General features: G+C 38.9%; 3 protein-coding genes across 4 annotated transcripts in view; all 3 read right to left on the bottom strand.

Moving 5' to 3' along the window:
• The window catches only part of zgc:112334, a gene marked incomplete at its 3' end in the record, with an annotated part of 817,035 nt that overhangs the window by 195,250 nt on the left and 596,190 nt on the right, over positions 1–25,595 (bottom strand).
• The window catches only part of prkar2ab (protein kinase, cAMP-dependent, regulatory, type II, alpha, B), a 773,085-nt gene that overhangs the window by 195,248 nt on the left and 552,242 nt on the right, over positions 1–25,595 (bottom strand).
• gpr37l1a (G protein-coupled receptor 37 like 1a) lies at positions 314–8,173 on the bottom strand. Of its 2 annotated transcripts, XR_015521497.1 has the most exons (3): positions 7,564–8,173; positions 2,794–4,873; positions 314–2,617 (listed from the first exon to the last, which is right to left on the bottom strand). XR_015521497.1 is itself a non-coding variant. In XM_087303506.1 (2 exons), the coding sequence occupies exons 1-2, from the start codon at positions 8,128–8,130 to the stop codon at positions 3,971–3,973; spliced, it is 1,470 nt and encodes a 489-aa protein (XP_087159632.1). In that variant the 5' UTR covers positions 8,131–8,173; the 3' UTR covers positions 314–3,970. The 2 variants fall into 2 exon arrangements, 1 of the variants encoding a protein (XP_087159632.1); XM_087303506.1 differs by having other exon boundaries at positions 314–4,873.

Below are 25,595 nucleotides of genomic sequence, written 5' to 3'. Positions count from 1 at the left end.
GCCCCTCATCAGAGCGGGGCCCGGTCTCCACAGCAACCGGCTCTCGGACAGAATGTGCGTCTGTTTCTGCTCTGCTGTTTGGGGTCTGAATGCCGAAAGCCGGCGTGTGACAGTCGCCTAGCGACCGCTCTGGGCCCTCTATTGATATTCAGCGCGGGGGCCGCAGATCAGGAACAATATGGTCCTTATGGGCCCCCACGACTCCTCCTGAGAATCTACTGTAGGAGGAAAATCCCTTCGCTCAGACGAGCAGGTCACATAAGTACAAATCCTTAATTGTGTTTGTGTGGAAAAGAGAGAGAGCCTTGCGAAGTTTCTGCGACTTTTCTTTTATTGTCTGCAACCAAGTACAAAAACATACAAAAGATTCGATGCTAACAATCTGTTTAGCTAATATAATACTGTCTATCTATCTATCATGTTAAAGTAGTGAAAGAGCATTTCCCCTAGTCCAGTCATTTATCTCTGCTGAGTTTGTAAACAAACACAACACGTTTAATTCCAGCAGAGAATCAGTCTTTAACAAAATAATCCTGATGATGTTTTATCCCTACACTCTCAGAAATAAAGGCACGCGAGCTGTCACTGGTGGTACCTTTTCAAAAGGAACACATTTGTACTTCAAGGGTCCATATTGGTACCTCAAAAGTATATTAGTACCTACAAATGTTAAGAGGAACAAGGACTTTTGTACTTTTTTAGATACTAATATGGACCTTTTAGGTACAAATTTGTCCCTTTTGTAAAGGTACCACCCCAGTGACACCTCGTGTACCTTTATTTCTGAGTGTATAAGCATCTGCATAAGAATAACGATCTGCAAAGCTGATTTTCATCTTGAACACTGACTCTTAAAACAAGACAGTTTAAAAATTAAGTGCATAAAAAAATATGCTTTCAAGTTTGCCAAAAGTGTCCATCCAGCAATACAGTATATTTATACTCGACATTAGCTGTTAATTCCTACAAAATAAAAACTGGTTACAATCTACATGCGTGTCTGTAGTGTAGAACAGGGGAAACACCGACTGAACTACAGCAGATGTTGAGGATTCTACACCAATAAACCTTATCGAGAGGAAGCAGGATTCTGATTGGCCGTAGACAAAGAGGAAATTGTTTCTATACTTCCCGCTCATAATCCAGCAGAGAGAGAGATAAGGGGCCGTTCACACAGAATGCATTTTTTCTTTCCAATACACCAGTGCTCCTCAATGTTTTTATCACCGCGGACTGGTCAACGCTTGACAATTTTACCGTGGACCAGGGGGTGGGTGGTTCATAGGCGACCATCAATCATTTTCTCAGAGGATGACAATCTGATAAAGCACTGTTGTCACTCTGATACAAGTTTCACTTATGGAGAAAATTACAAAGCGCTGCAGTCTTTGGCTGTTCTGTGTTTGTCTGAGATGTTTAGTCTACCGAAATGTGAATATCCCATACAAGCTGAAGCGGATCTCTTAGTTCTTGTCACATGACTCGCGGTGCGCTCGCGGCATTCAATCAACTGGGGGCGTCTGGAAGGCGCAAGTGCATCACACCTCTTGCATGCGCAAGCCGTACACCTCCATTGGAATTAATAAACTTGCACGAACTCTAGAAAAGACGTGATATGCTAACAGCTCCTAAAAGGCCACCGTCATTTGCGATCTCCAGCAGGTGATCTTCTAGCACAGATATGCTGGATTCACCTGATTAGTTGACAAAAGCGTTAAGGATCCATTGCTTGGCAGTTAATGAGTCCTTCATTGGGCCTTTACCCCATTTGCAAAGAAACTTTACAACAACGTCGGTTTCTTACTCATTTTGCTGCTTGTGGGTTAAATTTTTGGCGCTCAAGTGGCTGAGATGTAAGCGAGAGAAATAAAAGACTTTTCAAAATAAAAGATGGTTCAGACTCGGATAATAAATAAAAGGGAAATAATTAATGTTTTCTTTTGCGGCTCAGTACCAGTTGATCCACAGACCGGTAGAACTACTTTTACATTGTTTTTCTATGTAATCACTCTTGATAAGTCGTGTGTGTGAGTGTTATGCTTGCTTCTTCTGCACATGAGCACTGCATATTTACCACACCGTGTAAGATTAATTTACATTTTTACATGCGAAATAGTTCATCAATATCAGTTCCAAAGCAGTGGGCCAATCAGAAGAGCGGGGCAAATGTTGCGAACTTATGTGTACAGTAGCAAGTTGGCATGACAAATGTTTAATTTGATGGGAACATACGCAAGTTTTTTGTGTGCTCTGTCCTCTTAAGAGTGTTGGCAACTGAATGATACTTTACCGTTTTCGTATGTCAGTTCCAAAGCAGTGGACCAATCAGAAGAGCTTAGAGGTGGGGCAAGTGTTTCAAACTAATGTTTACAGTATCAAGTTGCCATGACAACTGTTTAATTTGATGGAAAAATTGGTGAAATTTTTGTGTGAACTGTCCTTTTAAGAGTGTTAGCAACTAAATGATATTTCATAGTTTTCGTATGTCTGTTCCAATGCATGGACCAATCAACAGAGCTGAGAGGCTTGTCAAATGTTGCAAACTTATGTTTACAGTGGAAAGTTGCCATTACAACTGTTTAATTTGAAGGTAAAATGGGTGAAATTTTTGTGTGCACTGGCCCTTTAAGACGAAAACGAAACTTCACCATTTTTGTATGTCAGTTCCAAAGCAGTGGACCAATCAGAAGAGCTCAGAGGAGTGGCAAATGTTGTGAACTTCTGTTAACAGTACAAAGTTGGTATGATAACTATTTAATTCAATGGTAGCATGGGCAAAATTTTTGTGTGCACTATCTCTTTAAGAATGTTAGCGACTGGACGATCCTTAACAGTTTCCGTATGTCAGTTCCAATGCATGGACCAATCAACAGAGCTTAGAAGCTGGGAAAATGTTGCGAACTTATGTTTACAGTAATAAGTTGGCATGACAACTGTTAAATTTGATGGTAACATAGGCAAAATTTTTGTGTGCACTGTTCCTTTAAGAGTGATAGCGACTGAACGATACTTCACAGTTTTGTATGCCAGTTCCAAAGCAGAGGACCAATCAGAAGCGCTCAGAGGCGGGGCAAGTGTTGCAAACTTATGTTTACAGTAGCAAGTTGCCATGACAACTGTTTAATTTGATGGTAACAATTCTTTTTTGAAACTATTCCTGAGTGCTTCATCTCACATTTTAGACGCACTCTGTGTGAATGGTCGTTTGTATATTACACATTTTAATGTTTCGTTTATCTGATTTGTTGAACAAAATTTGCTGGAATGACTTCAACAAGCATTTTTTGTGTGCACTGTCCCTTTAGGGTGCATTGTAAACCTAGAATTTTGTTTGGGAACCTGTCTCGTTTGCCCAGTTAGCGCAGTTAGTTTGGCAATTGTGAATCCACCAATCGTGCTCGGATCCGCACCAAAACAATCCGAGATCAAAACAGTCCGAGATCGCCTGAATGAGGTGGTCAGGGCTCGATTGAAAAGAACTCTGGAGTGGATCGATTGTAGTGAGAAAGCTATACGATTCGAGCCCGGCTACATCACAGTGTTTTATGGATATGTAATAGGCATACGGCTATATGAAGAGAGAATTATGAGTAAGGCAGGAGGTCATTCCAGACATCCCAAGTCTCCCGGAAGTTCCAGGAGTCTCCCGCGAATGCACAAAGACTCCCAGTTGCCTGCAGTTTTCGTATGTCAGTTCCAATGCATGGGCCAATCAGAAGCTGTCAGAGGCGGGGCAAGTGTTGTGAACTCCTGTAAACGGTAGTTTGATTGTAAAAATACATTTTTAAAACCAATCCTGAGCGCTGCGTCTCACATATTATGATGTATTCTGTGCGAACGGCCCCGTAAATTTTGTATATCTGATTACACATTTATTCGTCCATAGAAAAAACAACATGTTTTGTTCCCTTTAAGAGTGTTAGCGACTGAACGATACTTCACAGTTTTCGTAAATATGTCTGAGTCAAGATCAACACGGCGTACCGATGATCAGCTCAGCTGGACTCTCCTTAACCTTATCGAAAAACACGGCCGGCGATGTCCCAGACACGATCTTGAGCTTGTCCTCTTGCATGGAGACGGGCGAGGCCGGCGGCGAGGACACGGCGGTGGCATTGGTGGACACAGACGAGGTCGTACAGGAGGACGAGGGATCTGAAAAACACTCCTCGCAGCAGCAGCAGCAGCAGTCCATGAACGCCTGACCTAGAGACCGACAGATGCACAGCAGCACAACCGGCGTCGCTCCGGCACGCACAAACAACAAAAACTGACCAATCAGAGCCAGCAGAGCCTGTGTGGCCACACCCACATCCACGCCCACATACGCCAGCACGATATTCCAGATGTATTCCGGCAAACTACATATCGCGTAGATGAACGCCAGCGCCACTACCGTTCGAGTCAGCTGACGCTCTCTTCTTCGTTTTTTTATCGATGATGAAGAGGACGATGATGATGTTGATGATGAACGTAGGGTTTTTTCATCCTCGCTGACGTGTCGAGTGAGTAGATGACAGGCACCTGTGAACAGCAGCGGCAGGCAGAAATAGCAGCCGAACGTCCACCACATGCGGGCGTGTTGGTAGGTGAGCACCAGCGAGAGCAGTGCGTCAGGCAGATCCGCGGACGGCTGTGGGCGACAGGCGTCCACTGGGAGACCTGACTGCGGAGACCCGTCCTGCTCCAGACGCCACAGCAGCAGCTCCGGCGCCGCCAGCAGCAATGAGCCCAGCCAGATCACAGACAGCTTGGCCAGGATTGACTGACAGGACTCGCCCTGCCGCGGCCTCGACTGACCGCTGGTCACCGTGTGGAAGCGGTCGATGCTGAGCGCACACAGAGTAAACGTGGTCACGCCCAGGGATGCCACCTGAAAAACAAAATGAAAAAATGCATCACATGACCTGCACTAGTAAATGAACAGTGTGTTCCAAACAGCATACATCACTTCCGGGCACTTCAGAGTGAAAAAAGCCATGGACGCCATATTGAAGTTGTTACGATTAGAAGCAATGTGGGGTTTGCGGATCGCTGGAGAACACTCTCTGTCATTCACATGAACTACATATCCCATCATGCACTGCACTCATACGCCAGTTCCAGATCACGAGAAGCTTGACATGTCTGATTGGGACTATATATACACATCACACACACACACACATTCGTTGCTGAGTCTTGTTTTCCCACTGAGCAGTATGCAAACATTTCCCGTCCAGTCTAGCCATGATATTTGACCCTTGTTTGTTTCTGTTTCTGTTGTTTAGCCGCCTGCCTTGATCTCATCTCCTGTGAATGATTACTGCTTGGTTTTCCCTTAGACTACTGTTTGCTCCTGTACTAACCTTGCCTGTCTGATCTGTGTGTGTGTGTGTGTGTGTGTGTGTGTGTGATTTACACTTAAAATGGTCAAACCATATTTTTGCATATGTAGCATTGTAGCAAATATTTTTTGAACATGTACACATGGAATATCCAGTCTGATCTCACGAGGAAACGTAAGTATTTTACGTTTTGTCAGTTTAGTAGCTAATTCGTACAAATTCAGTAATACGAAAATGTACGGTTTTAAAAAGGAGGCGTGGCACCTAACCCCAACCGTCATTGGATAATGAGCAAATCGTACTAAATTGTATGAATTAGATCTTACGAATTTTTACGAAATAGACACTTAATCAAAAAGTAACGAATTGCCGTGAGATTGCGTTGGAATATCGAATGTTTTGGATTTCACCATGGCAAAATCGTGTTTTTTGTTTTTTGTACTGTGGTCATACTGTGATTTTCGGCAGATGGTGAAGCTATTTTTGGACCTCATAATACCATGGCTTGGAAGACATGTTATAATAAAATGTATCATGGTTTAGGCTGTTTTTAAATACATTTTCCATTGTAAATCCATGTTTTTGATCATATACCATGGTTTCATTGGAACTCCACCAGTTTTGTGAAGTTACACTGTAGTGATACCATGTTTTTTTAGGCATGTACAATGGTAAAACACATCTATATTTACATTCTCTTTTTACTTAAGCTGCTGTGAAAACAAGTGTTTTGCACATCCACCATAGTAAGTACATGTTTTTTAACATTTACCGTGATGATAAGTTATTTACCATGCAAATACCATGGTTGAGTATGCAATTATTTAACACCATGGTACATTTATCAAAACTCCCAGTATTTTACCATGTTTTACAGCACTAGCAGCCAGCTAGCTGCCACCGTTAACATTTTTACTATATTTTGAATATGTTAAAATAACTCATTTGCATCCATTAATATGTTAATTTTTGGTCATGTGAACAGTTTTAGGGCCACAGAAGTGGGTCAACAGACATGGAAACACTCTCCGCAGACAATCCTGTCCTTAAAGCACTCTAAACACTCATTCAACACGCTAATGAGGCCAATTAGTGCCGCTAATTATCCCCAGATCTCATTTACACCACAATGAGGAGAGCTGGTGCGTTACAAGAGGAGGCTGGAAAATAAACTCCAGGAACCACCGCACAATCACACACACACACACACACAAACACACACACGCTGTGAGGGATTATAGCAGTGTGTGTGCTGCTTTCACTTCTGCCTGTTCACCTGCCAAAAATTAGCATGTTTCTTGCTAGCCAGATAATGTTTGTGTTCTGAATGAGTGTTGCTTCATGATCACGCATAACATCTTTCTTAAATGTTGGGACACATTCATAAACTGGCTGATGATGAACAGAACTTTGGGTCAAACATGGACAAACCCAAACCGTATTCATAGATACGCTTAAACGTAAATAAATAAATATGTGTTGATTTTTAATATTAATTTCAGTAATATTGAATAATCTGCAAGTGTTTAGATTCCGAGTAGTCTTTTAGTTAATGTACTTTACGAGAGACTTGAAAAACTAATTGGATTTGCATCGTAAAGCTTGAGTAGAAGTGTAAACGTTATCATTTAATATTTCATGCGTTTAGTTTTTACTCACTTTACTGTCCACAGGTTGTGTTCGGCCCTGGATATCACCCATCCCTCTGGTACTGAGATAGATTTATCAATTAACTGACTGATTGGTTGATTAATTGATCATCTGAATGGCAGATTGTTTGGTTGATTGACTGATCGATTGATGCCTCCAACTGGTTGGTTGGTTTATTGATTGATTGATTAACTTACTGATGACTGGCTGGTTTGTTGATTGATTGACCAATGACTTGTAGGATGGTTTGTTGATTGATCAATTATTAGATGGATTGATAGACAACCAGACATATTGATCGAGTGATTAACCGATTGACTGATTGGATGGTTTATTGATCGATTGAGTGATTGACAAATGACTGTATGACGGTTTGTTGATAGATAGACGGACGGACGGACAGACAGACAGACAGACAGACAGACAGACAGACAGACAGACAGACAGACAGACAGATAGATAGATAGATGAAATTATAGATAGATAGATAGATAGATAGATAGATAGATAGATAGATAGATAGATAGATTGATTGATTGATTGATTGATTGATTGATTGATAGGTTGATTGATCTGCTCTACGCACCTCCACATAGGGCACTGCTCTGCAGGACAGGTCCCCCATCAGCCTCCTCTTGGTCAGCTCATTGAAGATGACCACCGGCAGGCAGAAGAACAGCACCATGAAGTCCCAGAAGGCCAGGCTGGCCAGCACGCAGTTCCAGGTGCTCTTCAGGTAATAGTTGTGCCACACGATACACATGAGCGCCAGGTTTCCCACGATGCCCACGGAGAACACGATCAGCGCCAGCAGCAGCACGGCGTAGGCGCTGTAGGACTCGTCGGTGACCGGGAACAGCGGGTTGTGGAGGCGCAGCGCGCCGCTGAAGGGCCGCGGGGTGGTGAAGAAAGTGTCCGCCTCCGGGTGCGCTCTCGGCGGCTGCGGCTCCGAGCGCTCCCGCGGTCTGGATTTGGAACCGCGCGGCACTCTCGGTGCGTGACCTGCTCTACCTGCTTCATGCACAGATGATGATGATGATGATGAATAATATGGATGTGATGATGAAGGCTCCATCTTCGTCTCCAGCGCTCGGTTCTCCGCCTGGATGGAGGCTGCGAGCGCCATCAGGACCAGTAAAGCGCTCAGCATCATGATGGAGCAGAGTTGTGAAGCGGAGGATGGAAATCTGCAGTCTGAGAGGCTCTGAACAAACTCTCAAACTTCTGCTTTCACTTCATCATCCATGAGGAGCGACAGGCGCAAAGCTGCCCCCTGGCGGAGCGCGCACACATGACACAGTGTTCAGCATAGTGAGTACACCTCTTTCTTAAAATTGTATCCATTTCTTAGTGACTATAGGTCATTTAATTTAGTGCATTTAAACAAGGGTTTTATTAAAGACACATTGTTAATTTGAGAGTTTGGTCAATGAACTTCTTTAGGAACATCTTTAGCAAAAACAAATCAAGAAACTACAACATTTCAATTAAACTTATATTTTTATGTTTCTCTTGTTTTTCCCCTGTTCATTAACATTTAATTTAATGTTTTCCTCCAATGTATTAATCCAAGAGATCAACATCCCATAATGCGATTCACAACTATAAATAACCAGAAAACACTTGTGAATGGCAAATACAGACACTTAAAGAATGGATATTTTACCATGTCAACTAAAAGATACTGAAGTATTAACTGAAGAACTGTTATAGAAGCCTATACTTTAGTTTTTACTACAGTAAACTGTGGTGTATTGTAGTATAATAAACCCTATATCTGTAGAAAACTACAATATTTGTTTATATTACTATAGTTGGTACCATAGCAACCGTAGAATCACCACAACAGGTCAGTTACTATTGTTGTTGTGTTACCATAGCAACTGTAGAATCACCACAACAGGTCAGTTACTATTGTTGTTGTGTTACCATAGCAACTGTAGAATCACCACAACAGGTCAGTTACTATTGTTGATGTGTTACCATAGCAACTGTAGAATCACCACAACAGATCAGTTACTATAGTTGTGTTACCATAGCAACTGTAGAATCACCACAACAGATCAGTAACTATTGTTGATGTGTTACCACAGCAACAGTAGCATCACCACAACAGATTAATTACTATAGTTGTTGTGTTACCATAGCAACTGTAGAATCACCACAGCAGATCAGTTACTATAGTTGTTGTGTTACCATAGCAACTGTAGAATCACCACAGCAGATCAGTTACTATAGTTTTTGTTACCATAGCAACTGTAGAATCACCACAACAGATCAGTTACTATAGCTGTTACCATAGCAACTGTAAAATCATCACAGCAGATCAATTACTATAGCTGTTGTTACCATAGCAACTGTATAATCACCACAACAGATTGATTACTATAGTTGTTACCATAGCAACTGTAGAATCACCACAGCAGATTAGTTACTATAGCTGTTGTTACCATAGCAACTGTAGAATCACCACAATAGATCAGTTACTATAGTTGCTACTTTGTTGTACAATTTACAGTACCGGGCACATCATTTTTAACTTTAGTTCATGTATTTATGTGTAGTTTTGTATTTATTATGTCTGACTATATACAGTATGAGTTATTGTGTATTTTTGTCTAGACTTGTGTAATCTACAGTAGTCGACTTTCGAAGTGAATCAAAAATGGTTTTTGAAATTGTGCTAGGACAAGTATGGGGGATGTCCAATAGTTTTAGGACAACTTCTATGTTGATGACCCACCCACTCCAAGTGTTGACTATTGTATAGTCTGTGTCAGTGTTGCTGTGATTCTGTGTGTGAGAGAGCATGCGAGTGTGTGTTTTTTATTGTGTTTCTCCGTGTGTGTGTGTGTGTGTGTGTGTGTGTATGTATCTATGTATATGTGTGTGTGTGTGTGTGCGGGTGCGTGCGTGAGTGTGTGTGTGTGTATATATGCGTGTGTGTATGTATGTGTGTTAGTGTGTATTTTTAGTATCAGTGGTGACCTCAGTGTTTCTTCACTCACACAGACACAAAAGATCATGATGTTGCATCACATACACACAATACTCTGATACTCCCCCTCTGTCACCGTGTGTGTGTGTGTGTGTGTGTGTGTGTATGCGGGTTATTTTTATCTCTCAGGTGTTCAGTGTTTGAGCTCTTTCTTCACCTGTCAGACAATGAAGACACACACATTACTGCAGTCCATCACTCATCTGTTCAGAATTACAACACACACACACACACACACACACACACACACACACACACACACACACACACACACACACACGTACGTCATCTTTAGGATTAACCAGAAATATGATGCTTCTAATGATGTCTGACACACACACACATGCACAAATACAGACGCACACAAATACAGACGCACACGCAGATGCACTCTTCACACAAACACACTCACACGTAAATACACATACAGACTCATTCATACACACACTCTCTCTCACACCACAAATACATTGACACACACATTCGCACACAAATATACACACACCACATCTTGTGTGTATTTGCGTGTGCCTGTGTGTTTAAGAAAGATTGTGTGTGTATTTGTCTGTGTCTATTTGTGTGCGTGAGTGTGTTTTTGTGTGTGTGAGAGAGGTAGTGTTTAAGACTGTCTGTGTGTGAACGCATGCACTGAATATGTGTGTGTGTATTTGTGTTAGTATTTCAGAGCTTGAATTTTAGACATATTAAACCTAGAACATATTTAAAAACAAACTTAGGTTCTTGAAAGTGCTTGAACATAAGCTTTATGATGTTATTTCAGAGAGTCCGTTTGTGTTGGTTTAGTATGATATTTATGAGTGTGTGTGTGTGTGTGTGTGTGTGTGTGTGTGTGTGTGTGTGTGTGTGAGAGAGAGAGAGTATGTGTGTGTAAACATGTTTGTGTGTTTGTATATTTGTATTCGTGATATGAGATTTATGAGTGTGTGTGTGTGTGTGTGTGTGTGTGTGTGTGTGTGTGTGTGTGAGAGAGAGAGAGAGTATGTGTGTGTGAACATGTTTGTGTATCTGTGTGTTTGTATATTTGTATTCGTGATATGAGATTTATGAGTGTGTGTGTGTGTGTGTGTGTTTGTGTGTTTGTGTGTGTGTGTGTGTGTGTGTGTATGTAGGGTTACCACTTTTGATACAAAAAAGCACGTGACGCACACTGCAGCAGGGGCTCCATCGCTTAGAGGCCACAAAAACAGGCTTTGGATGAGCAGGGGGGTATTCCAGAAAGCTGGGTTAACTTACCATCTGCTAAACCCTGAACTCTCGGTTGATTTACCCAAAACCTGCTTACCGCGAGTATGTTGGTTTCAAAACAGGTGAAAAGAGTTAGTTAAATCAACCTGAAGATAACCGCGGGTTAATGCGCGTGCACGGCACACACCTGAAGGCATTTTCAGTAGATCGCTGAATTCACGAGACACCATAGAAAGTCACGGTGAGGAAAAAAAAGGGCAACGCACTTTACAGAGGCGAAGCTGGAGGTTTTAATCACAGATTACACATCTGCTTCAACGAAGAAAATAAATATAAGATAATAAATAGATAAAAGAAAAAAATAAATAAGAAGAAAATTCGTTAGTTAATTAAATTACACATGCCACCCTCCATTTTATTGTAGTGAAAATTTTAACTTTTCTTTAACATTCTTTTTGAGTATGTTGTGTAACCATTCATGAATTTATTTTTCTTGCCATAAGTTTCTTAAGACCACAAAACAAATGTGTATTGACTATTAAGGCTTATAGAAATTGTAATCTTTCTGGAGCTAGAACTCTGTCCTAAGTCATTAAACAAAGAAACATTATCATAAAAGGTAATATTTAATAATTGGAACTCTGTATTTAACACTCTAGAATATTCTTTCTGTCATGCAGCTAATAGAAAGAGGCCTGTCTATCTGCTGTGGGCCACCAGTTAGAGGAGCTGCTCTGTCCTTTAATAAAGGCTCATCAGTGGTTGAGTTTTTGACTTAAACCACACAATCTGTCACTGTTGTAATTGATTGTTGTCAGGTAGTTTTAGGTTCTTTTTATGCTTTTTAATTAGCATACAGACGAAGTTCCTTCTGCCTCAACTAACAAGCAGTGTAAGAATTTGTCTGCACTTTTCCATATTTGAATTTTACTCTTGGATCACAAAATCTTATATTTATATATATATATATATATATATATATATATATATATATATATATATATATATATATATATATATATATATATTTATATAAATAAATTCTAAAGTAGCTGTACAAGTCCATCTTCAAAGATAAATAAAGTCACATGAGTATCACCTTAAGGTGAGAAATGTATATGAAAAATCTGTTACATGTTCAAAGGTGCGTGTATAAAGCAGTGTAAAAAATCATTCATTTTATTTCAGGAAATGAAGAAATGAACAGGCCAAACTATTTGATTAAAAATACATTTTTGTGGCAAATTATATTTCTTAGCACTCTTCCATCTCTTTTTTTCTGCTTGGGTCAATGAGATTTTCTTTGGGTCAGGCTGCAGGTAGAGTGTCGTCGTATAAGGCAGAAAAGGGTATATTTTGTCCTCCAGCAAGTAACAATGTAGTGCCCAGTAATGATTTAATTGTATAATACAAATATATTAAAAATGAACATTGTGTAAAGAAACATTTGCTTTCCAGTTTGTTTGTTTTTTACTATATTTGTATTATACATTTAAATCATTACTTCCTGAAAATCAGCCATTTAGCCTCAACATAGTGTTGAGGTGAGGTCATCACATATGAGCTAGTGGAAGCAGTAATGGGTTTAACAGTTAAAATACCAAAAGATTAAGGACAGAAAATTAAGTTGTACCTGCACATTTATACTATCATTACTATGGACAGATTTCATATTATCAGTGTCCTTTAGTGACCGATGGAGCTTTAAAACCGGCTGCAATTAATGCACACAATAGAATTTGGAAACCCTGAAAAAAATATATATTAAAAAAATGTAGGTGTGTGTGCATGAATGTATACATATGAACGACGTCCTACATCTTAAATTATGGATATATTTTCCTACAAAAGACAAAGATGCCACTTATAATATTATACAGAAAAATGTGAGGGTGCAGAAAGAGAGAAAAACACAAGATCTGTAAGTGAGCTTCGAACTCGCTCCGCTGTGCGCTGCGTCATTTTATGACACACTGTCCACTACGCTATTGCCATGCTCTGAATCAGCTATGTAATGATACGCAGTGATTTATGACCAAGGAACTGTACAAAAGTGTATAAAACAGTTCAGTGCCAGGCATAAAGTACAGTACAGATGGTCCTACATGCTATACTGTCACATTGTACAGTTGCCTAAAATGCCCTGACGCGAATACAAAGAGCTGCACTGAATGTTTTGGTAAGCGCAGACCCGCAGTTTGTCACATTTGATTTCAAAAGGTTTGTTGAATATATTAACAATTCTTCTGAGAATATAAATTATAAATTTGGTTATGAAAAGAACTATGCACTTATAACCCTCTCACAACGAAAAAACTTGTATCTGTGCGTCCACATCCATAAATATTCCCATCAAAAGAGCACGCAATGCTCAGTAAACTCTCTGAAACAGAACAACTCGGGAACATAGCAACTTACTCTCTGAACATAACCTGCTCCGGAGCAGATTATCTTTAGAGAGTAAGTTGCTATGGCTACTTAACATACCCAGAAGTTACCTCTGATTTTGGAACCAAAGCTGAGGTTATCTACTTATTTACTCTCAAACTTACCCGGGTATGTCACATAACCTACTTTCTGGAACAGCCCCCAGGTTTTGAAGTAACACCAATCCAAACATGCAAACAGCACCAACATAAACGGGCTACAAACATTAGCTAGTAAAGTTTTTATATAGCCTATTTCTAATTTTAAAATATGTAAAGTTGTCTACGCGTGGATGCATAGCCTTTACCGTCGGCGTCGCTGACACGCACCTCTCAAAAAATATAACTACATATCGCAATGACGCGTAGCACAAGCTCTGTGATTGGTTGGCTTGGTAGCGCTGACGAGTGTAGCGATGACGACGCAGAAATATAAACCAGGCTTTAAAGGGATTTTGCTGTAACTTATTTCAGTTTTTAATATAACAGTAGTGAGATTAGAATTGTGGAAATATAAAAATATACTTTTTTAATGCTAATTTATAATCATCCATCATAAAAATATCTAAATTGTGAATCTGTTAAAACTTGTTTTAAATAAAAACTGTACAGCCTATAGGCAAATAGCACACTGACCAGCTCATCTCCTCAATAATTTGTCCATTTAAATAATAAAAGTCTTCTTTCATTGCTTATTTTGGTTAGTCTTTATAAAGCCTTCTTCTATTGGTCATTTTCACAATTTATGATTACATCCAGTCAAAAATGGGACAAATGAGCTCATATAAGGGCTAAATTCTGGACTTTGTCAGATAGGGGGTGGGTCTTTCGAACCCCCGAATCCCGCCCTGGCTATGGGTAAATAGGGTATATGCCCAGCTAGTGCTGTTCCCATGCTGATACACTTCCGGTGAGCTGTTATTGTGAACTTTTTTACCATTTTATACGGTTCCTTATACAGCCTCGATGTTGTAATGTTATTAAAATACATTCAGTTAAATAAACTTTAGCATTTATTTAGTTGCTCAAGCGTAAAACGAGACAAAAAGTCGTTTATTCGCACGCGCCCGTCAGAATCGGCAGGCTAACGCAGAGGCGCCACTGAACATACTGGGGTAAAATAAATGCTCATATTATAAAGACATGACAGGGAAAAATGTAATTTAATGCAGTGCATCTTGTACAATCTAAGACCCACTTTATATCAGATATCACTCAGCCAGTGGAGATCGCTGATTTTTAAAGAAAACAGACCTTAAACGCACCGTTTTTTGCATAGGCATTCAATTCGCCGGAAGCGGTTAACCCAGGTTACTGGCAAATTAAAAGTCCTATTAGCATGCTAACAGGACTTTTAATTTGCCAGTAACCTGGGTTAACCGCTTCCGGCCTATGCAAAAACCGGCGTGTTTAAGATGTGTTTTCTTTAAAAATCAGCGATCTCCACTGGCTGAGTGATATCTGATATAAAGTGGGTCTTAGATTGTACAAGAAGCACTGCATTACATTACATTTTTCCCTGTCATGTCTTTATAATAGGAGCATTTATTTTACCCCAGTATATTCAGTGGCGCCTCTGCGCTAGCCTGCCGATTCTGACGAGCGCGTGCGAATAAACGACTTTTTGTCTCGTTTTACGCTTGAGCAACTAAATAAATGCTAAAGTTTATTTAACTGGTTGTATTTTAATGACATTACAACATCCATGCTGTAAAAGAAATCGTATAAAATGGAAAACAACTGACAATTACAGGTCACCGGAAGTTTATCAGCATGGGAAGAAAACTAGCTCGACATATACCCTATAGAATTTTCCTGAAGAACCTACAGAGAACTTTCTGCCAACTAAAAACCTTCTTTGCGGCGTATTCATCTGTGTCCACACGGGGGCGACAGAACATCACGAGCTGATTGGACAGAGACACCTGTTACACTCGCTTTCTTTCACCGTTTTCGAGTCTGTCTTCTGTAAATCTTTAGATGATGATGTATGTTTGATGAAGATACTGAAATAATGCTTAAATCGTGATTTGAATGACTTTTATTGATTCAATTATTTTAAAAAAATTCAATTAAACATTGATCAATGATTAAAAAACTTAATTTAGTTTCAATAATTAAAACGATAATCAGAATATGAAGAAATATATAAAATACAGCAATCAATTATTGAGATTTATATGCTCCTTTATGTATAACTCTTACAATTTCTGCAACATTATTCCAGTTGATCCTTCAAATATCAAGCTAATATTTAATGATAAAGAAACATTCATGATTAATATAATTATGAAAACATTTGCACAGCTTTTTACATCGTTAAACCGATCAAATATTGCATTTAATCCAATTGTTGCTTTCCTTATAAACGTGTAATATATCGCTTGTGTGTGTGTGTGTGTGTGTTTCTGTGTGTGTCTGTGTGTGTGTGTGTCTATTGTCTGCCCAACTGCTCTCATTCTTGTGTTCACGACTGGTCCGACCGGCCGCTCCGGTTCCCGCGGTTTCTTTACATAAGATCCGGTCAGACGCGCCGCGTTTCCCGCCAGAGAGATGAACTCATGCCAGCAGATCATCATAACAATAACTATAATGACGAGCTGGATTCATCCATTATACTGCGAGACTCGTTTATATAAGACTCACTCTTTCCGGAAAATAGGCCTAATAATAACAATGAGTGGAATTTTTATTATTGTTAAGCGGATTACAGATGTGAGTGTTTTAATCTCTCAAAACAAAACCATCGTCACACTGCACGAAAAAATACTATAGGGGTTTATAGTAAATACTATGTCCGTTATTTTCGATCACTCTGTTGTAAAGCGCTTAAATTAATCTGTTGTTGTGATTCTACAGTTGCTATGGTAACACAACAACTATAGTAATATAAGCAAATGAGCCGATATGGTAGTTTTCTACAACTGTTGCGTATACTAGACAAAGTTTATAGTGGCTTGAGAAAGCCTCGTCTGAGCTTTAAAGTAGCTTTAAAAAATGTAATAATTGAAGTAGTTTAAGAAGTTTAAGGCAGTCGGCATAGAGAGATAACTACGTATATGATAGCATGTTTCTAGTATGAATCGGCATGTTTCTTGCTAGGCGGTTGATAGGGTGTTCTGAGTGGTTGCTAGGGTGTTCTGAATGTTTGCTAAGGCTTTGCAAGAGTGTTTTGACTGGTTGTTAAGGCATTGCTACGCAATTGCTAAGGTGATCTGTGTGGTTGCTATGGGGTTGCTAGTGTGTTCTGACTAGTTGCTGAGGCAATGATAAGGTGTTTTATGTGGTTTCTATTTGCTAAGATGTTGCTAGGTGGTAGCTAGAGTGCTGAGTGGTTTCTAAGGCATCACTGGGTTATTTACTAAGGTGTTTTTGGTCATTGCTAGGCGTTTGCTAGGGTGTTTGAGTGGCTGCTAGGTCATTGCTAAGGTGTTGCTAGGTTGTTCTGAGTGGTTGCTTGGCGGTTGCTAAGGCATTGCTAGCTGGTTTTAAGTGATTGATATGGCATTGCTAACCCAAAGTAGCATGGTTTTGGTATAAATTAGCATGTTCCAAGCATACATTAGCATGTTGTTAGCATGGTTTTAGTTTAAATTAGCATATTGCTAGCATGTTTCTAGTATAAACTAGCATGTTGTTAGGGTAACGGAGGCCAGCTAGTAAGTGCTGTGCAGGTAAACCTCACTCCTCTGACCTCTAAACGTGCTCTAGCAACAGACACTAGAGGCCATGGTCTTTAGCCTGCTTATTTGAGCAACCGACTCCCATGTGGAAGGTCGCCGGTTCGATCCCAGCTCGGAGCGGGTTGCATGCAGTAGGACCGGCGGGGTTACATAAGCATCAATTTAGTATGAATTAGCTCGTTGCTAGTATGCTTATAGTATGAATTAGCATGTTGCTAGTATGATTAGTTTGCTGTTAGTATGTTTCTAGTATGAATTGGTAAGTTATCAGTATGTCCAATGTAAAGTCAATGGCAGTTTTTTTACAATGGAAGTCAATGGGACAGTTGCTAGGGTGCCGTAAGTGGTTGCTGGAGTGTGGCTAGTAAGTTAAATGGTCATCTGTGATTGGCAGATTGGTAGTCTGAGTTAAATGAGCCCAACATTAAGTCTGTATGACAGTCTGGCGCATAGTTATGAGGTCACAAAGTTTGGTTCAATGTTAAGTCAATGGAACTTTTCCGTTTTTTTACTCTGGCACTACGCCACTGAGCATTACTGGATGCATGTTTCTGTTGTTGCGTGTGTTTGGATGACCCATCAGGCAGTTAAGATGTGATTCTTCAAATCAATTGAGAGAAGGGAATAAATGACACAGCACAGTGAGTCTGACTCAGTCGTGTTTATTCATATCTTTCATTCTTGAGCTTCATTGTAGTTTCCCGACAGCGAATGCCTGACCACGAGTTAATGACATTTTTCAAGCCGGTTACGCTCTATTAACCGCAGAACTCCAGTTTAACCTGTCTTCACCCGATTGAGCCCTGAGCGGGAAGACTAAATTAAACCTGACGGAGATTTATCTGATCGCTGAACTGGATCAAACCTGCAAACATGAACTCAGGGTTATGTAAACAAGCCAAACATCACATATTTACACCATAAGAACCTGCTCGGGAGATAAACACATCTATCCTGAACATGCATGACAGGCAGCAGCAAAAGACTGAAAAAGTCTGTTCGTTTACACCGAAACAATCAAAGCACAAACTCATGCTGCACAACATATCAGCAGCAGTATCACCTGCTACAATCTGGTAAGGCTATCAGAGGAGCCGGGGGGGTGGGGGTGCTCGAGGTGGCGGGGAGTTAGGACAATTCAAAGGGCCCATGGCATTTAGGGAGATACTATTAGGGACCCACCAGTGCCACACATCCCCCAAACCCCCCCCTCATCGCTCTTCGCTTACATTCGTGATCTCTCCAACCCAACCTACTCTTTGTTTACATCAGCAATGTAACCAGCACCCCCCCCCCAACTCTTCACTTACAACAGCAATCTCCACCCCCATGCTCTTCGTTTACATCCGCAATCTCCACCCTCATCACTCTTTACTTACATCCGTGATCTCTCCAACCCAACCCGTACTTCGTTTAAATCCACAATCTAACCAGCACCCCTCTCCCCACTCTTCACTTACATCTGCAATCTCCACCCCCCCCATGCTCTTCAATTACATCCACGATCTCCACCCCCCCAACCACCCTCATATCGCTCTTCACTTACATCCGCAATCTAACCAGCACCCCCCTCCCCACTCTTCACTTACATCTGCAATCTCCACACACTCTTCATTTACATCCGCAATCTAACCAGCACCCCCCCCCCCACCCGGCTCTTCACTGAAATCCACATCTCTCCAACCCAACCCACTGTTCGTTTATATCCACGATCTCCACCCCATCTGTGATCTCTCCATCTCAACCCGCTCTTTGTTTAAATCCGCAATCTAACCAGTAACCGCCCCCCCCCCCCTCACACACACTCTTCATTTACATCCACAATCTCCAACCCCCATCGCTATTCTTACATCTGCAATCTCTCCAACCCAATCCAACCAACTCCTTGTTTACATCCGTGATCTAACCAGCACCACAACCACCCTTCTTTACTTACATCCGCAATCTACAGCCCCCCCCCCCCCCCCCAACCCAGCCTCTCCTCACTTACGTCCGTGAATTCGACACTGATGCTGTCGTAGGGGCATTTTAGTCTTCAGATTGATATAAAAGCAATACTTGATTCTGATTGGTCAGTTATGACATTCTGAGGTTACTTCATTTGTTGATAACCGATTAAACTAGTAAAACGTAATGATACTGATTATGTTGACTGTTAGACTTAATAATAGTAATAAGAAGAAGGTTCAGCCATTTTCCTTTCTGCAAGCTTTACGATTCACTAAAGAGCTAGTGTATTATTACAGTTAAGATCAATGTTTTGTCTAATAGTTTCGTTTTGTAGCAAGCAGCCGTGTAATAATCAGCATAATGTACATCCAGCCGGTTGTTATCACAGAATAAAGCACTTCAGTCTTATGCAACAACATGTTTAAACATGTCGCGCTTTATTTTGCGATAACCACTGGCTGTACATACATTATTTGATTACATATCAGTTCAATTCATATCGAAAAGTGAAACATTCATATAAAGATTTACCTTTATCGGCATTATGATAATACGTTGTATTATAATTATTGGTTTCCAAACGAAGTGTTTTCATTATCGGCCAAAATGTCCAAATCAGTGTATTTCAGCACAAACTATGCCAAAACAAAACAAAACGTTGTATAGTTTATGCAGAATCAGCACCACCTACAGGCTGACATGAGAAAAACAGCGCTTTTAGACACTTTTACAGTTTGACAATGCAAAACCTTCCTGTTTTAGGTACGTTTAGTGTCAGTGCTGATGTGTTGTTGGTTTATCATCTGCAGATTTACCTCTTCTTCTCAGTGTTTGGTATGTGTGGTATCTTTAATTTCGGTCTTCTGTTAGATAATCAGTGTTTCTGTCACGTTGTTTCTGTCGCTTCGGGCAAGCTTCACATTCTACCCTGTTTTGTTTCCGCGAGGTTTCTTTAACCTCAGACACTGTTGAATCTCTGCCACCAATCTTACCGTATAAAACACAAAGGCATTATTGATTTGACACCCGGATATTTGAGAGTTCGTCGCAGTATTATGTAACTCCCATGATATAATGTTAAGGAAAGTTAATTCGAGGTTTTTTTTTTTTTTTTTGGCACAGGACCTACATTTTATTCATGAGCAGAACACAAATAAAAACAGATTTGCACATTTTTAGTTGTAAAATATCTCTTTTAATTAGCTGTTTAAATAAAACTATGCTGTGAATACTGTATATTTACTGTATATATATATATATATATATATATATATATATATATATATATATATATATATATATGTGTGTGTGTGTATGTATATATATATATATATGTGTATGTATGTGTGTGTGTGTATGTATGTATATATATATATGTGTATGTATGTGTATGTGTGTGTGTGTATGTATATATATATATATATGTGTATGTATGTGTGTGTGTGTGTGTGTATGTATGTATATATATATATGTATATATATATATATATATATATATATATATATATATATATATATATATATATATATACACATACATACATACACACACACACACACACACACACACACACACACACACACACACACATATATATATATATGTATATAGGTGAAAAGTTTGGGGTCAGACGGATTTCTAAATGTTTTAAAATAAGCTTCTCCTGCTCACGAAAGCTGAAACACAGTACAAATAATAAAATTGTGAAATGTTATTGCATTATAAAATAACTGTTCAAAAGTAGTTAAGAATTTAATTTAATCATATGTTCCAGCGATTTTAAGGATGAATTTTCAGCATCGTTAATCCAGTCTTCAGAGTCACATGATCCTTCACAAATCACTAAAATTCATTCATTCATTTTCTTTTCGGCTTTATTTATCAGGGGTCGCCACAGCGGAATGAACCGCCAACTTATCCAGCATATGTTTTACGCAGCGGATGCCCTTTCAGCTGCAACTCATCTCTGGGAAACATCCATACACAGTCCTTCACACTCATACACTACGGCCAATTTTTAGCATACCCAATTCCCCTACAGCGCATGTGTTTGGACTGTGGGGGAAACCGGAGCACCCGGAGGAAACCCACGCCAACACGGGGAGAACATGCAAACTCCACACAGAAATGCCCAAATGCTACCCACTGTGCCATTGCATCGCTCCACTCTAATATTAATTATTATTATTAATAATATTATTAATGGTAATAATAAAAGCAACAATGACTTGAGTAATAATTTCATTTAAAAATACATACAATAAAAAACTGTTATTTAAAATGTTAATCAATATTTAACAATTTAGCAAGGTTTTACATTTAATAAACGCCGCCTCAATGAACAAAATAGTTTTTTTTTAAATCATAAAAAATACTAATGATAACTACGATAACAACGAAAGCTAACGATATACTGTTAGTGTTTAATTTGATTCGATTGATTTATTTTCCAACAGAAATGTCATACATAAAATATCTTAAAGCACAAGCTTCTTATTTACCCACCCCACTGTACACTGCAAAAAATGCTTTTCTTGCTTAGATTTTTTGTCTTGTTTCTAGTCCAAACATCTAAAAATTCCTAAATTAAGAAGAATTTTCTAGACAAGAAAAACATATTGTCTTGTTTTCAGAAATAATATGCCAATATTAAGTGAGTTTTTTCTTAAAACAAGTTTAAAAATCTGCCAATGGGGTAAGCAAAATAATCTTACGTCAAAAGAAAAAACAAGATTAATTTGCTTACCCAATTGGCAGATTATTTTGCTTGTTTTAAGGAAAAACTCACTTAATATTGGCATATTATTTCTCAAAACAAGATAATATGTTATGCTTTTCTAGAAAATGCTTCTTGATATTAGAAATTTTAGATATTTAGAGTAGAAACAAGACAAAAAATCTAAGCAAGGAAAGCATTTTTTTCCACTGTACACTGTAAAAAATGCAGAGTTCCACACAATGTTGTCCCAGCACAAATTGATTAAGTTAACTTAACACATTATCAAATTTATGTGGATTGAACATAAAAAATTGAGTTGTCCCAATGAATCTTAAGAATTGTTGTTTCAGCTCATTTTAAATAGTTTGAACCAGTGAAAAATACATTTTTCAGTTTACCACACACATCATTCAACTATTACTTAAACTCATTTCTTCTTCTAATTATTATCTCTTGTTTTTGCATGAGACATATTTTTTTTCCTTTTGGCATCTTGGTCGTATTACATGTTTAATTCCATTTATACCTTTACATTTTATAACATAGACCCATAAAAACACACTGCAAACAGTCATTAATTAATTCATTCATTCATTTTATTCATTTTAAATCACCTGCATCGTTATATTCCTTTAATAATATATACATTTATTCAACTTTTTAAACTGATTATGATCCTGACATTGTTTGAGAGTCTGATCTAGACCGTTGCATAATTTCACTCCACATACAGACATACACAAGCTTTTTAAAGTGGTCCTTGTTTACAACCTCCAGATTCTGCTCTTCTCTCAGATTATATCTGCCTTGTCTTTCTTTAAAAACTTTTGTGTGTATTTCGGAAGTAATGTATTAAACTGAAGTATCTTCAATTTAGAAAAATGAAGGATTTTGCTCCAAATACCCCTCATTTTCTATCAGTCAAATGACTTTTTCCCAATTTCTGTTTAATAGAGAGCAGTTTTTTCCCAACACATTTCTGATCATAATAGTGTTAATAACTCATCTCTAATCACTGATTTATTTTCTCTTTGTCATGATGACAGTAAATAATATTAGACTAGATATTCTTCAAGACACTTCTATACAGCTTAAAGTGACATGTAAAGGCTTCACTAGGGTAATTAGGGTAACTAGGCAGGTTAGGGGAATTAGGCAAGTCATTGTATAACGATGGTTTGTTCTGTAAACCATTGAAATGCAATATAGCTTGAAGGAGCCAGTAATATTGACCTTAAAATGGTGTTTAAAAATTAAAAACTGCTTTTATTCTAGCCGAAATAAAACAAATAATAAGAAAAAATATTATCAGACACACTGTGAAAATTTCCTAATTCTGTTCAACATCATTTGGGAAATATTTTTAAAAATAATTCAAAGGGGGTAAATAATTTTGACATATTTATAGTTATAGATGTATTGAACAATTCATACACTGATTAATTTCTGAATTTGTCAAAGAGCTATCAGAAAACAGTCAAATATAAATACTTTAATAATGAAACATTAAGTTGACCAACGAAGACTGAACTTTTTAAAAAAAAATGTAAATAAATAAAATAAATAGAAGCAAAATAATTAAGCGAAGATCAAGCTTCACATTTCTTTAGTCACAGAATATGAATAATAAGATTAGTAAATAGTTTGCAATTTTTTAACATATAATATACAAATAAATAATGTTCGTGTAATGTAATATATAAATATATAATATATTAGTACAGCATAAAACTGTTTAAAAAAAGTCATAATGTCTAATGTTTTTACTATTCATTGCACTTAAACATGCTTTTATGAAGAGCAGAAATACTGTAAGTAAATGTGTCGTAAAATTATGTATAAGAGAGACTTGCTAATAATAAATAACTGGTATATAACCAAATAATATGTAAATGTTTAAATATTTGCACATTATAAGATGACAGACTTTAAAAATAAGCTTTTATGTTTTAAGTAAAATGTTTTTAGCCAAATTCAGCACGTTTACATTTGTTTTTTTGGCTGCAGCCCTGGAAAATAACTAAAGAAATATTTTAAATCGCTTTAAAGTGACCAAAACCTTCAATCAAATCTGGATGAATCACTTCATCAAATCCGTGACAGCGCTAATTAGGCTGCGATTAAATTAATAGCTTTAATTCAGACATGTCAGTTGGTGACTGTGCGCGTGCTCGTGTACCTGTAGAGCAGGTGTTTGTTTGTGTTTGTTGGCCGCGCGCCCAGAATCAGCCCAGCGCGTCCTTACTGGAAACTGCGTGAGCGCTGCCCGGCAGCCCCGCCCAATGGGAGGAGCATGTGACGTCAGCGCCCACTCCCGGTCACACTGAGCTGTACAATAATTAAACCAGCAGCTTTCACTTTCCCAGAGTCATCAAACTCACAGTTAGACACGAACACCTTTATCAAAGTACACCAGCCGTGGACACAGATATTAAAGGGAGAGTTCACACAAAATGTACCCACTAAAGACTGATGAAACCTGCAATTTACTTCCACAATAGGGCAGACCAAGACTTTGAAAGGCAATGGCTGCAGATTTGTGTTCAAAACAATAAAGAAAGCCAAACAGGTTTGGAGAAAGTAAAGAGCGAGTAAATGATGACGGAGTGTTCAGTTCTGAGTGAACTGGCCATTTAATGGGGGCTGAGCACTATCGACCCCAACAGCGGCCTGCTTTTCTGTGTGTAAATGATGATTAAATATTCATTTTAGGTTAATTTCTTATATTTTTTATCTGTTCTTCTGTGTATAAAACAAACCTGAGATACAGCAATATATATGCCAATCACATACACTACACTCAAGCTCACTTTTCATTTTATTTCACAGATATATGCAACATATTCAAAACAAGTATTATTATAATTACGGCTTAGTGGTCAGCACTGTGGCCTCACAGCAAGAAGGTTGCCAGTTCGAGTCCTGGCTGGGTCAGTGGCGTTTCTGTGTGGAGTTTGCATGTTCTCTCCGTGTTGGCGTGGGTTTCATCCTGGTGCTCCGGTTTCCCCCACAGTCCAAACACATGCGCTATAGGGGAACTGATCGACTACACTGGCCGTAGTGTATGAGTGTGTAAGGGTGTCTCCCAGTGATGGGTTGCGGCTGGAAGGGCATCCGCTGTGTAAAACATATGCTGGATAAGTTGGTGGTTCATTCCGCTGTGGAAACCCCTGATGATAAAGGGACTAAACTGAAAAGAACATGAATGAATGAATAATCCCTAGTGCCACAGATGAGGCGTTGTTGTTCAGATATAGATAAAATTATTTGTAATTTTTTACTGGTTTGACAACTTTGACCCCAAGAAACCTAAACAGTCATTTTAAAAACCCCTTAAAACAACAGAATCAAGTCCAGTGTTGTGTGTTTTTAGGATATACACTCATCGGCCACTTTATTAGGTACGCCTTACTAGTACTTTTGCTTTCAGATCTGCCTTAATCCTTGCTGTCAGAGATTCAGCAAGCTGCTGGAAATATTCCTCAGAGATTTTGCTCCATATTGTCATGATAGCATCACACAGTTGCTGCAGATTTGTCGGCTGCACATCCATGATGCCAATCTCCCGTTCCACCACATCCCAAAGCTGCTCTATTGGATTGAGCTCTGGTGGCTGTGGAGGCCATTTGAGTACA

This window comes from Danio rerio, chromosome 22, assembly GCF_052040795.2.
Source record: "Danio rerio strain M-AB ecotype USA chromosome 22, GRCz13ab, whole genome shotgun sequence".
Taxonomy (NCBI): Eukaryota; Metazoa; Chordata; class Actinopteri; order Cypriniformes; family Danionidae; genus Danio; species Danio rerio.
Note: the sequence above shows the minus strand (reverse complement) of the source record. Positions and strands in the feature narration are given on the sequence as shown.